This window comes from Henckelia pumila, chromosome 2 (assembly GCF_033568475.1).
Source record: "Henckelia pumila isolate YLH828 chromosome 2, ASM3356847v2, whole genome shotgun sequence".
Taxonomy (NCBI): Eukaryota; Viridiplantae; Streptophyta; class Magnoliopsida; order Lamiales; family Gesneriaceae; genus Henckelia; species Henckelia pumila.
In genome coordinates this window covers 136,016,537-136,030,026 of record NC_133121.1, presented here as the reverse complement: position 1 = coordinate 136,030,026, position 13,490 = coordinate 136,016,537, and the positions used below count along the sequence as shown (strand labels likewise).

At 34.0% G+C, this 13,490-nt stretch overlaps 2 protein-coding genes across 2 annotated transcripts; one reads left to right on the top strand and one right to left on the bottom strand.

Annotated features, from left to right (window-relative positions):
* The first annotated feature begins 251 nt into the window (after window positions 1-251).
* On the top strand, window positions 252-4,402 carry LOC140882218 (putative tRNA pseudouridine synthase). Its single transcript, XM_073288067.1, has 7 exons — window positions 252-600; window positions 725-760; window positions 1,329-1,441; window positions 1,533-1,681; window positions 2,189-2,333; window positions 2,715-3,158; window positions 3,837-4,402. Exons 1-7 carry the CDS (start codon window positions 360-362, stop codon window positions 4,251-4,253), a joined length of 1,545 nt encoding a protein of 514 aa, XP_073144168.1. The 5' UTR covers window positions 252-359; the 3' UTR covers window positions 4,254-4,402.
* A 306-nt stretch (window positions 4,403-4,708) lies between these two features.
* On the bottom strand, window positions 4,709-9,144 carry LOC140883245 (uncharacterized). Its single transcript, XM_073289635.1, has 7 exons — window positions 8,771-9,144; window positions 8,247-8,410; window positions 7,391-7,602; window positions 6,559-6,813; window positions 6,350-6,436; window positions 5,805-5,977; window positions 4,709-5,253 (listed from the first exon to the last, which is right to left on the bottom strand). The coding sequence occupies exons 1-7, from the start codon at window positions 9,121-9,123 to the stop codon at window positions 5,142-5,144; spliced, it is 1,356 nt and encodes a 451-aa protein (XP_073145736.1). The 5' UTR covers window positions 9,124-9,144; the 3' UTR covers window positions 4,709-5,141.
* Window positions 9,145-13,490: the final 4,346 nt, after the last annotated feature.

Here is a 13,490-nt window from a genome sequence, read left to right as displayed (position 1 = left end):
AGGCAAGATTTAGACTAACAAAATAGAATAAAGATCATTTCGGAAATCGTAAACATAAAGGAGGAAAATGGGTACTATATGGTAAAAACCCTTTGCATCATTCATAAAAAGTGGGCTAAAAAATTTATTACTATTCAAGTGTTTATATATTGGACAATCAATAATATATTTGTAAAATAAAATTATTTATTTATTTTTAAAAATAAGAAAATATAATATATTGGAAAGCAAAAGATGAATTTTTTTAGGATATTCATATCACAGGGGTTTCAAGGCAGCAATGGGCAAGCCAAGTGAGTCCGCGAGTGTGTGCCAGTGCCTCATTCTTGCAAATTTGTTTCCCTGAATCTCTGGAAATCATGGTTTTTTCCAATCTTCTGCGAACTCCAATTGCCCCATGTTTGTTTTCTCCTGCTAAGACACTGAAATCCAGAAACAAGATTAAGTTTTTCAAGATAATCCTCTTGCACTGCTCCACTTCATCTTCCGCTGCACCCGACACAGCTCCTCCGCAGCTGCTGGGGACTGCCCGCAAATGGGAACCCTTTCGCAAGAAGAAAGTAGTCATGCGCGTCGGCTACGTGGGTTCTGATTACCGAGGTATCATTCCCTTTTCTTTGTTTTCTCCGTGGTGTGGCATGATTGATGTTATTAATTCATTGCAGAGGTTTTTTTTTCCTGTCATACTTTCTGTTGGTGATATATCTCTTTTATGACGCCGCAGGTTTGCAAATTCAAAGAGATGAACTTGCATTTTCGAGTAAGATCTTTCTTGTCCTGCTTTTCTCGGGAATTCCTTGTGGTGTAGTGTTCTTGTTGCTTTTCTCTGTTGGTGTCGGTGAGATGTTGATTCGATGGGAAAAGGAGCTGAGTGTAGCATTAAAGTAATGGGATTACGTTTATCTGAACATGCAGAAGAAATAAAAAATCTTTGTATTGATCTGAGACATAGAGCTGCCTTTAGATGTTATTTTGACTTTGTTGAAAGAGGGTATTGATGTATATATCATGGTTTTGACTTTGGAACACCTCGTCCTAGATGTGCGAACAATAACAAATTTCTTATAGCATAATTGTCTCGGTGATAATGACGACACTTTGTGCCAGTTGCTATTTCTTAGTGTATTGTGAGTGAAGTGACTGTAAAGATTTGAGGGAAAATTGGTTCTCGCATCGAAATTAATTCGTGGATTTTCCAATGTGTATTACCATGATGATTATATGGTTCGCCTATTCAATTTCAACAAAATTCTTGATTTATGGAATCCTGCGTGAGACAAGAAAGCATTGGATGGGATTTACTTAAATAGGATGGTTTTTTGATATAGCTGTTGAAGGTGAACTAGAAAAGGCAATTTTCGGTGCTGGTGGGATTAGAGAGAGCAATTTTGGGGATTTGCACAAAATTGGATGGGCAAGAAGTAGTCGAACCGACAAAGGGGTAAGCCATATATTATTATGTGTTATTTTGCAAAGGGTGTATTCCACATGCATTTTATGCAATTGGTTCGTTTCCTTGTTATGCATTTTAGGTTCATTCATTGGCGACCATGATATCCCTCAAAATGGAGATACCTGAATTTGCTTGGAACAATGATCCTCATGGCTTTATTCTTGCTGGTCATATAAATTCACATCTTCCTGAAAACATAAGAGTCTTCAGCATTGTACCTTCACAAAGGTAGTTTGTCTATAGTGATGGTGCCTTTTTACTTAAAGTCGTGATATAGAAGGTACTCCAGTGCCTTTATTTATTTATTTTTTTTGAATAAACTCCAGTGCCATTTTGAGTCCCAACCATTTGGCCAATGCTGAATAGCCTGCGAAAGTTTACAAATGTAGCAAGTTGAGTAACTCAGTTTACCTTGTGCTATTGGTCTTTCCTTGAGAATTCTCATATAACTATTTGATTGACCGAAAGTTTCCTATGTGGTTTATGTTCTTTTTTGGTGGAACTGTCTTTGTCCGCCTTATGTTTGAAAGATAGCTCGAGTGAAAGGTAAAAGACCAATAATTCAATGTTTGTACACTGTCATGGTTTTGTTTAGCAATGCATCCAAAAATTATCATCTCCTAATTTTGGCACTACCACTTATGTGCTTGCCAAAAGTGAATTCTACTTTATGTTTCTCTCACACATTGTTCATTTGGTTTATAAGCATTTGCTAATTGGTCACCTTATTTTCAGGAGTTTTGATGCCCGAAGAGAATGTAGCATCCGTAAATATTCTTATCTTCTTCCTGCTGATATTATTGGAGTGAAAGAAACTTCTACTGCTGTTGAAGCTGGTCATCATATATCAGATTTCAATGATATATTGAATTACTTCAAGGTATTTAAAATTGATGTGTTTAGAGGAGTTTGGAATTTGGGTATCTGCTCATTGAGTAAAAAATTTTATCTTAGAACCAGCAGCATAATTCTCTGTGACTGTGGGGCTATTGGTCTCTTCTTTCTAGACTTCTGTAGAAGTCACCATATGCCTATCTCGTGCAAGTAACTTTTTGTAAATGCAAAGTTGGCCACCTTCTGTACTTATATTATGCTATTGTAAAATGAATCTAGACAGATTTAATTGGCATTGAAGTTATATATCAGTACGCAGAACCTCTATAATGCACGATGATACAATGTCGGTGGCTCTGTATTGTCTGAATCAACCTTCGTTCTATATCTTTCATCAACTAGTTTGCATTAATGAACGGTGTTCCAGGGAGAACATCCATTCCACAATTATACAGTTCGAGCTAAATACAGAAAACAATTTCCTTCGAAAAGCTCTGCTGGAAATGATTCTGCCAGGAAGAGGAAAATTTCATCAAATGTGCAAAACGGCTCCATGTTAGAGGAAAATGATGGAGAAGATATTCATGTAACAACTTTGGCTACAGATTCTGTTGAGGAGCATAACCCTCATTTTCCAGGCTCTGATCAAACTTTAACTGGACCTTTTGATGAAGAAGCAGACAACTTGAAAAAACTAGACCCCACGTTACCTGTGCTTGCTCGGTGGTTGCATGAAACTGATGCAAAGGACAAACTCAGTGGTTCTCATTTCCGTAAGATATTTCAGTGTTGTTGCGGAAAATTGGAGCAGTTGTCTGGTTTGAATTACATTGAGATATCCATTTGTGGAGAGTCGTTCATGCTACATCAAGTAAGTTCTTCGAGATTTTATGGAGGTCCTTTTCATTTTTAACTATCTTTTGTTGGTGTTGGTCTGCACATTTTTTGTACAAAAGTGAGAAGTGGAGGTTTGGACGAACTTTGTGTTCCTTTTAAGAACGGTAACAATATAATGGATGTCACTTAACAGTTCCTGCAATATTTTGCCTTCTAGGATAAATTGTAGGGTACATGAATAACAACTTCTCAACCAAAACTTCGAGCAGCGATTGATGTGAACAATTTCCTATTACCTGATTATTTTTCTACTGATGATTTTGCGGGAGGAAACATGCTCTTATCCTGGTTTCAGGTTATTATTTGAAGTATTGAACCTACGTATATATCATGTGTTACATGGGAATGTCCTAGGATGTTGAAGATAAAAGAGCGAAGGATATACTATGCCTAAGAAATGGAGAAGTCCTCCCCGCCCCCCGCCCTACACCTACCTTCGTCCCAACCTTCCTAAACCCGATCACCTAAACTAAACTAAAACGCAGGTTCTACATGTTAGAGGGTAAATAATACATGCTTTTTCCGTAAGGAAACATGTTTTTTAGATGAGTTGGTGTTTGTGCTGTATGTTTGGTGGTTAAGCTATTATACTTTTGCTTACCTTTCTGCTATCCAAGACCTTTGCTTAACTTGTTCAATAACGAATTACCAGATTCGCAAAATGGTAGGAACAGCCGTGGCAATAAAGCGCAGTTTACTTCCCAGAGACATTTTGCAGTTGTCCTTATCCAAGTTCTCCAGGATTGTTATGCCCATTGCTCCATCTGAAGTTCTAGTACTGAGGGGGAATAATTTTGCTATCCGAAAACGACCGGGGAACATAAGAAGGCCCGAAATGTTGACATTGGTTGAATCAGAACAGGTCCTCGACATGGTTGATGATTTCTATAGTTCTGTGATGTTACCTCAGTTGGCCACTTTTTTAGACCCTTCGAAGGATCCATGGAAGGACTGGGTTGAAATACTAGACGCCAACACTAGGATTCCAGAATCCCAGTTGAACGAAGTTAAGATCGCTTGGAATTCGTGGAATGGTGAATTAGAGTCTCGCAAAAAGATTGCTGTTTGATTGCAATTTTTGTCTTCTAATTTGCTAGTTCAAACTTTTATCTGGTTACGTTTAATTTTTATTCATATTTTATTCTATTGGTTCGCTGAAATGTAAAAGAAAAGTAGGCTGGATGTAGAAAATCAACCATCAACACATCTCTATCACAATTTTCAACTTTCATATCGAATAACTCGTGTTGGTAAGACGACAACATAAAGCCAATGAGCCCTTAGCCCAATGGCTAAGGGTGAGGCCTTGAGATCAGGTCTCAGATTTGATTTTCGCTGAATACAAATAGTTTTTCTAATTTATTTAGATAAATTTAGTAATTTCTTTGCTCGAAATAAGCAAGTCTTAAGTTCATGCTCAAGCCTTGTTGGTTGTGCGGACAATTTAATAACATTATTGTAATTGTGCATTTGTAATATTGATGTAATCTTATACTTGTATTCTCAAAAAAAAAAAAACATAAAAATTCAAAAATTCCCCTAACGAATTTATTTCAAGGCATATTCGCGGCATATTCGCGTACCGACGACGAGTAACATATCGCGCAGGTAAAAAAATGTGTGCGACAGATACAAAGTTTAACAAATAAATGCCCGGACATGATGCGAGAAGCACGTTACAAAAAGCGGGGCGGATCACAACATGCCCCCCTGGTTGCAAATGATATAAATGAAGAATGTTTCATTCTGTAACATGTTGTGCTCTCCGGTAGATGATCGAGGTGAAACTCAGTCCTAGTCCAAATAGATAAGCAAATATTTTCCAACATTTACGTCGGCAAAAAAATGAACCTGACTTTTGCTGATGCCTTCCGCAGTCAGATACTTGATAGATAAGTGCACTGGCTTCACATTGTCATGATCTCAGTGATGTAGTCATTTGAGCAACCTTTGGGGGTTACCGCATGAATGGAACCAAGTATCTAAACTCTGTTCCATTTCCATTTGACAAGAAGAAAATCTTCTTCCAGTTGTCCTCTGAAAACGAATCCCGTTTGACTAGTCTTTGCCTGTCACATGAAATGCCATATTCAAATTTTGAAATTTATCAATCCACAACAAATAGATGTTTATTTATCTATAAATAGTTCGCCTGAACGTAAATAAGAAAGCACATTAGGATGCTTATGCGTTGCATCATTCTACACAATGAGTATCAGAGGATCTAAACTATAATAAGACTGAAAGGAAGTGATGGCTTTGTGGAACCAAAGATTGTGTTTCCTTATATGATCAATTGACAATAGACCCGCCTTAGAAGAATTGGACGGCAAACCTACCCCGCCAAATACTTAATAGAGTAGTTCATTGAAAAATGGAAGCAAAAGCTTCAACTACTACAAACGCATTTCAATGCAATAAAACCTCAACAATTTTCTTTCTTGGCAGCGAAGGGATGAAGTTGGTTTAGCTATGTTATCTAAAGCATTCCGATGAGGATGATAGAACCAACTAAAAACATTAACTTCAGATGCTTTAACTAATGGAACTCTAAATTAGGATTTTGAAGTTCTAACACAACGGTGATTGACAACCCCATCAATACAGTAGAGAATCAAACCTGAGATAGTAGTGGCAGACCGTATCAGCTTCATCCAAATTGTACCGAGGCAAATTGATTCGAGCATCAATGGGAACATCAGGTAGTTCTTGCCGCAGTTTCCCAACAGCAGTTGAATGAGAAAAAGCACCCACCATCATATTCTCATGCATCATAGACCTAAATGCTTTGACCTAGACAGTAAAATTCACTTATAACAACAAATATAGATAAGTAAATATTTGCGAAAGTTAACCACAGAATTCATGTCCATTTTGACTCTCATTCATATTTGGGATTATAAGCGTCACCAAGTAAGAACCATGCTAGGTTTCGGGAGATGGTAAATGAAGTTTATTCACCCAAAAGAAGCCAGATGACAACCACTTTTGACGTCTAGTACAAAAATTTACCACTGAGGCTTTCTCATAGACGTGTCACAAATTATCTCTACGTCATTTGAAAATCTAATCGAAGAAATTCATGAACAACGAATTGAAATGCCTGTATACTAACGATAAAAAGAAACATTTGAACAAATTATCAGCAAGCATATCAATTCTTACAGTGGCCAAATCTCGGGCATGAATAGCTCGGCAAGAGCGAACTGTTGCAGGTTCCTCGTAATCACTGAATGTGAACCAACTGTTATACTGTTCAGGTCAAAGTAACACAAATGAGATGGATGTCAAAAATGTTATGAAAAATAATGCAGCTGCAGCCGCCCCTCAAAAAAATTTAAAAAAGAAAATACAAGAAGAAATTAAAGACTCACTTGATCAACTGCAATAAGAACAGGGACACTGGACACTTTCGACAATTCCTCCCTCAACCGAACCACCACTCCAACAGCAGCATGTGTGTCATTTATTCCAGCTTGAACAAGCTCGAAAAGAGTTGCGTCTTTTGAAATTTGCATTTTGTCACTACCTTTCGGCCACCCGACACCAGCACCCTCTCCCAATGGAATAGGATCATGCATGTTGCACTTTAATCCTTGCAAACATGACTTGTTGTACTTCAAAAAATCCTATAAAAAAGGCAGAATTTAAAGTGTCATTGAAAGTGCATGAACGTTATATAGAAGGGGCATAGTAGAGTAACTAATGCATCTAATTTCAGATTTCATTTGGTACCATTTGCATTAAATACCATTAATAATTCAACAAAAAACAATATCAAAATTCACCAATTAGTTGACAGAAAAAATTTCAAAATTCGTCAATGAGTTCAGGAACCGTAGTTTTAGAAACTACCTGATACTTATTGCAAAAAAACAAAATTAAAGCCTTCTTTTGCATTCTTCTCAAACAAAAAAAATAAAATACAAGACATACATAGATGTAATCCATGTAACATCCAGCAAAACACTCTCAATTTAACATACTTTTATACAAGTACGAGTTCCAGTTGTATTTTATTCACGAGCTTCATATGTTTGAACATATGCAATGCAGTCATAGTGAATGATTGCTCCGATTTGGCACAGACCGACTCTAGAAATACACTATTTTTTGCACTCATACTCAAAGAGATCGCATCACCAAAAACAAGAATATTGCTCATAGTAAATAAAATCCTTTACCAGAAAGAAATTAATTATGTACCTGCAAAATGTTTGTGGCTTGCACTGGTGTATCCCACAGACCAGTATGAGGATTTTTATAAAAAAGTCCACCATGTGTCCAATCTTTACCTCTTGGGACATAAAGCACAAGCCAACCTTCTAGGCGAGCCCAATGAACAAGCATTGCTAGGGTGATACTTTTCCCGCAACTCAAAAGACCATCCAGTACAATTTGCTTTCGAACTTTGGGAGCTGAGATATAATTGGGCAGAGAGTCACTTTACTTTATATTCAGAATTCACACTTAAATGGCCACCACCCTGGTGGTGTAGTGGCATAAACCTCTCCCAATAGGGGAAAGATCTTGGTTCAAACCCAGGTAAACACAAAAAGGAATCCATACACTTGAATTATGAATCGAGGCTTTAAAGTGCACCAAGAGGCATGCTTCATGGCCAAAGTACACATTCGCCAAAGATAGTGTTTCGGCACACGAGATGAGCCTCTTGAACATTAAAACAAGATGCTCAGCCCCTGCACCTAGGCACATGACTTGGGCTTTTAAAAACATTGACCAGATTATTAACACAGTTCAATGCATGTTCGACAATGGACTCAAAACTAAATCATTTTTTTTCCGTATCTCTTTTCTTCTAATGGGTATGAAGAGGTTGCTAAAAGTTCTCAATCATGGTCTGCCAGCCTATTCACAGAGCATCGATCTAGAAGGATATGTTGAAAATTCTCTGCCAGCCTTTTCAATAATGGTCTTGTCCATGGGAATTCTCAGTTAAGACAGCATGAGTAAATGGCCTGTTGTCATAGCCATCTTAGGATTCAATACCTACCGTTACGGTAAAAAATACTAACAAATAATGAAATCAGCAAAAGTGAACCTTCATTATTTTGCACGAACAAAGGATCTGCGGCCCGCCTGAAATTATCGCGAAGATCAATAAAACTCTGCCGGACCAGCAAGGCACTCCTGCTCGAGGTCTCAAACTCCTTCACCATTCCCATGGGCACACCTTCTGGTAGCATCTCTTTCCACTCCTCCCTCCTATTAATCCATTTAAAATATTCACTAATCAACATGCATAGAATGCAGCGAGAAATGAATATGTGTGACCATGATCCTAAGAATCTATACTGGTCTGAATTTGAATTGCCACCAACTATTTATTTGCAGATACAAAATAAATACCACACACATTGAGCAGAATGAATGTCAGCAAAGAGAATCCATATGGAACTCAGTTTGAAACAGCAACCCATTGCACCAAATCATAAATTTCAATTTTTTTTCCAATCGAACAAACCAGAACAACGACCAAAGCTCAAAATGCAAAGTCTTAGTCATCTGTTTCTCAAAGATCACAAACCTTAACTTAAAAACAACATGAGAAAACCAATTCGCCACCTGAATTTGAAGTAAGTGTTAACGTCGTCTTTGGTAAGCACAGAAAGAGATGGCGCTGAGGTAAAGAGAGGGCGGCCGTTTGGGCCCACGTCAAGAGCAGGGTTCTTTTCGTCCTCCGCCAATTGACGTCGTCGGAGCTCTGCCTCTTCCTTGACGGAAAATAGGGGGTCCGTCGCCTGAATTTCTTCAGTCATTTCCTTGGCATCAATTCTCGACTTGGGTTTTTTGCCTTTCGTAGGGATGGGTTTAGTAGGGTTAGTCGAAGCCAAGCTCCGGCTGATGGGGAGCCGCCACTGCGATTGTCTGAGTACAGTTGCGGCGGCGGTTCCTCGGTGAAGCGATCGGAGAAGCATTTTTCTTCTTATTAAAAAATGAATTTCGGTCGGTAAATGTGAGACGCTTGGGTTTAACAGATTTGTGGGGGTAGAAGGGTCCAATAAAAAAACTTATTTCTCTTCCATCATTTTAATTTGGTTTTTAAATAATTTTATTTGGATTTTTTTTATTTTCAATTTTAAGAATATGTAATATGATATTTGAACTGTTTATTTATAGTATTATTATTATTTTAGTTTGATTTATTCATTCGGAATAACTACTTAAACTAGTGTATGGATGCACGCGTTGTGTATTTGTATATTTTTTTTAATTGATTTTATTTATATTCAAATAGTTTTAATATTATAGCTGTAAAATTATTGAGAGACTTAATTATAATTAATTTTATTTATATTCAAATAGTTATAATATTATAGGTGTAAAATTATTGAGAGACTTAATTACAATTTGAAATATTGAAAGGAAAAAAACACGAACAAAAACAAAAAACGAAAAATTAATATCTATATCATATAAGAGTGATTTTGAAAAAAAAAAGTGACATTTTTTTCTCTAATTGACAGATTCTTTAATTATATAAGTGTATTGATGCACGCGTTCTGTGCTTGTATAATATTTTTGTAATTAATTTGATTTATATTCAAATAAGAGTAATATTGTAATTGTAAAAAATTATCAAGAGATTAAACTATAATTTGAAATGTCGAAATTTTAAAAAACAAACAAAAAAAAACAAATTTGTAATAGCTATATCACATCAAGATCATTTTGGTAAACAAAAATATGTTGTCTAATGGGTAGATTATATATATATATATATATATATATATATATATGAATAAAAATTATAAAAACTAGCGACAGAAGCACACACAATTGCGTGTGATATAATATATGAATATTTTATGAGTTTTTATTTATTAAATAATTTATTGTTTAGTAGTTGAAAATTAATTATTGGGAGGATAATATAAATTTAAAATGCTAATATAATCAAATTGATATTTGAGATATATACGTGTGAAATTAATCATAGAATCAAACATGATAAAGATTCGTTGAAAAAAATGTGGAACTTGGAAGAGGTTAGCGGAAAAAAGTTGAGAAAAGGTAAATAAAAAAAGGTAGAATTGGAAGATGATTTTTAGTATTTCATAACACACCAAAAAATAGTTACTACAAGGCACTCAACCTTGATACGATAGTATAGACTATAGATAGTATAGAAGTATAGATAAGATAGTATAGATAGTATAGATATTATTTTTATTTAATTTATTGATTTAAACATTTAAATAAATTGTAATAAGTTAAACAAATAATAATTTAATTTATTGATTTAAAAATTTAAATAAATTGTAATAATTTAAACAAATAATAATCAAATAAAATAAAATAAATAAAATATACTTATTAACTAAATATCATTTTATAAAATATATAGTCAAAATCAAAATCAAAACTATTAATTTACTTAAATTTATATTTTTTTGTTTGTCTAATTTTGACATATATAACCGAAAAATTGAATCATATATACTTCAGTTTTAACATTTGTGTCTTAAATAAGAATTTTGGTTTTATTCGATTCACTTTCCTATTTATCGATGTGAATTTTCATTTTTTCGGTTTAATCCATATTTATAATTCAATATTTTCCCAGTTAAAATGTTTTGTCAAGTCCACATCATATATATATATATATATAGTTTGCAAGTAATTGTTGATTAAATACAATGAAGAGTTTGGGGGAAAAACATACCGTAAAGTGGAATGCAGTGTGATGCAAAAGTACCGTTAAATACTGTCACAGACAGCGGACGATCCGGCCCCATCCACCAAGTACCGACAATGACACATGGTCCGTGAATTTGATGGAGTGATGGAGTGTAGTCCGTGAATTTAATGGAGTGTAGAGACCAATTTTTGCAGGAAGATTTAGAAAAATAGGCCCCAACCAAAATTCAATTAAGAAAATAGCCTCCTTCTAACTTAATAAATATTTAGTGTAGTAATTTACTTTTCTATCCTTAAAAGCTTATCTAAAAAAAAAAAAAAGTGTGAAAATGGATATTAAGAATATTAAGAATAAAACTAATCCAAATAGCATTTACATAAAAATTCAAATAAAAATAAAAGAACATAAACCGTATCATATACATGCTTATGTTGATACAGGAGCAAGTATGTGTTTAGCAAGTAAACATATACTTCCTAATCATTATTGGAAGAAATATGATAAAGGATTAAATGTTCGAATAGGAGATGGATCAATTATTATGCTAGATACAGTAGCAGAAAAATTAAAAATAGAAATTGAAGAAACAAAATTTGTAATACCCATTATATACCAAATAGAATCAGGAATTGACATTATAATAGGAAATAATTTTTTAAGAGAATATCTTCCTTTTACACAATTTGAAGATCACATAACTTTAAACAAAGGATCATCAATGATTTACATTCCTAAAATTCGAACAGCATTTCGTGTAGGAAATAAAGGATTTACAAATAATTTTCATAAATGAAATACAAATCCAATAGAACTTAAAATAGAGAATATTTTAACGATTAATCCTGAGAAAGAAATCATGAAGAAATTTCACGATATTTGTTCTGAAAATCCTCAGGACAAAATTAAGAAAAGAAAACAATTCATTGCTTCAATAAAACTCAAAGATCCTAATATCACAATTCGTGAAGCACCAAGAAGATGTAACATGGATGATGTAAAAATATTTGAAAAAGAAGTTCAAGAATTATTAAAACTTAAGATAATAATCCCAAGTAAGAGTCCACACTCTTCACCGGCCTTTTATGTCAGTAAGAAATATACTGATAAAAAAAGAATGGTAATTGATTATAGAAAAATGAATAATGCAACAATTATGGATGGATATTACATCCCAAACAAAAATGATTTATTATCTTATATAGGAGGAATGAAATATTTCTCCAGTCTAGATTGTAAATCAGGATTCTGGCAAATCCAGCTAGAACCACAAACACAATTACTTACAGCATTTAGTTGTCCAAAAGGACAATATCAATGGACTGTATTACCTTTCGGGCTTAAACAAGCACCAGGTATCTTTCAAAGATATATGGATGAATCTTTTAAATCATATATAGATTTTTGTTGTGTTTATATAGATGACATATTAATTTATTCAAAAACACTAGATCAACATTATAAAGACCTCATGACAGTATTAGATACTTGTCATAAAGATGGAATTATACTTTCTGAAAAGAAAGCACAATTATTCAAAACAAAAATAAATTATTTAGGATTACAAATAGAAGATGGAAAACATTGTTTACAACCGCATATACTTAAGAAAATTCATGATTTTCCTAGTGAAATCAAGGATAAAGATCAATTAAGAAGATTTTTAGGATTATTAACTTATTCTGGAAATTACATTAAGAAACTTGCAGAAATCAAAAAACCCCTTCAGGTAAAACTTAAACAGGACTATAAGTGGAAATGGTCGAAAGAAGATACTAATTACATAGATACTATTAAAAAGAAAATAATTAGTAATCTTCATGAGTTATATTTTCCTTCCAATGAAGATATAATAATAATTGAAACAGACGCTTCAGATGAATACTGGGGAGCATGTTTAAAAGCTTATACTGGAGAAAGAAATTTAGAAGAACTTACTAAAACAGCTACTAGAAATAATGAAGAATTATGCAATTACACATCAGGAACTTTTCAAAGTGCACAATTAAATTATCATTCAAATGAAAAAAGAATTATTAGCTTTAATATTCACAATTAGGACTTATGAAATTTATCTTATTCCTAAACCATTTTTAGTAAGAACAGATAATATGAATTTAACATATTTCAAGACAAGGAAAATATCAAGAAATGCAGGGAGAAATGCAGCAAGGCTAATTAGATGGCAATTGGAATTAAACCATTATCAGTTCGAGATTCAACATGTCAAAGGAACGGATAATTCATTACCCGACGCATTAACCAGAGAACTTCATCCAAATTATACTATCCTTAGTAACGGAATAACAAAAGAGATCCTAAGTGATCCAGAAAATGACTACGTGTCATCCGAACATGCCTCAGAAAACATGGGGAATATAAATTGATGAAATGAGATTTATATTCAGAAACATAAATTATTTTATGACTTTCAGTCATCCGAACATGCCTCAGAAAGCATGGGGAATATAAATTGATGAAATGAGATTTATATTCAGAAACATAAATTACTCTATGAGTAAAACAATCAATCTCAGATTGGTTCAATTCTTGCAAAAGAATTTATAAATGCAATGATACGCATGACAAAACTATCCGAGTTACTCACGACAAAGAGTTAAATTTCTAACCAATTATATATATATA

Coding starts and splice junctions, on each gene's coding strand:
- LOC140882218 (XM_073288067.1), top strand. CDS start 360: ATGGTTTTTTCCAATCTTCTGCGAACTCCAATTGCCCCATGTTTGTTT. Junction 601..724: donor CGTGGGTTCTGATTACCGAG/GTATCATTCCCT, acceptor ATGACGCCGCAG/GTTTGCAAATTCAAAGAGAT. Junction 1,442..1,532: donor GTAGTCGAACCGACAAAGGG/GTAAGCCATATA, acceptor TATGCATTTTAG/GTTCATTCATTGGCGACCAT.
- LOC140883245 (XM_073289635.1), bottom strand. CDS start 9,123: ATGCTTCTCCGATCGCTTCACCGAGGAACCGCCGCCGCAACTGTACTC. Junction 8,411..8,770: donor AACACTTACTTCAAATTCAG/GTGGCGAATTGG, acceptor ATGGATTAATAG/GAGGGAGGAGTGGAAAGAGA. Junction 5,254..5,804: donor GTCTGCCACTACTATCTCAG/GTTTGATTCTCT, acceptor TTCATGTGACAG/GCAAAGACTAGTCAAACGGG.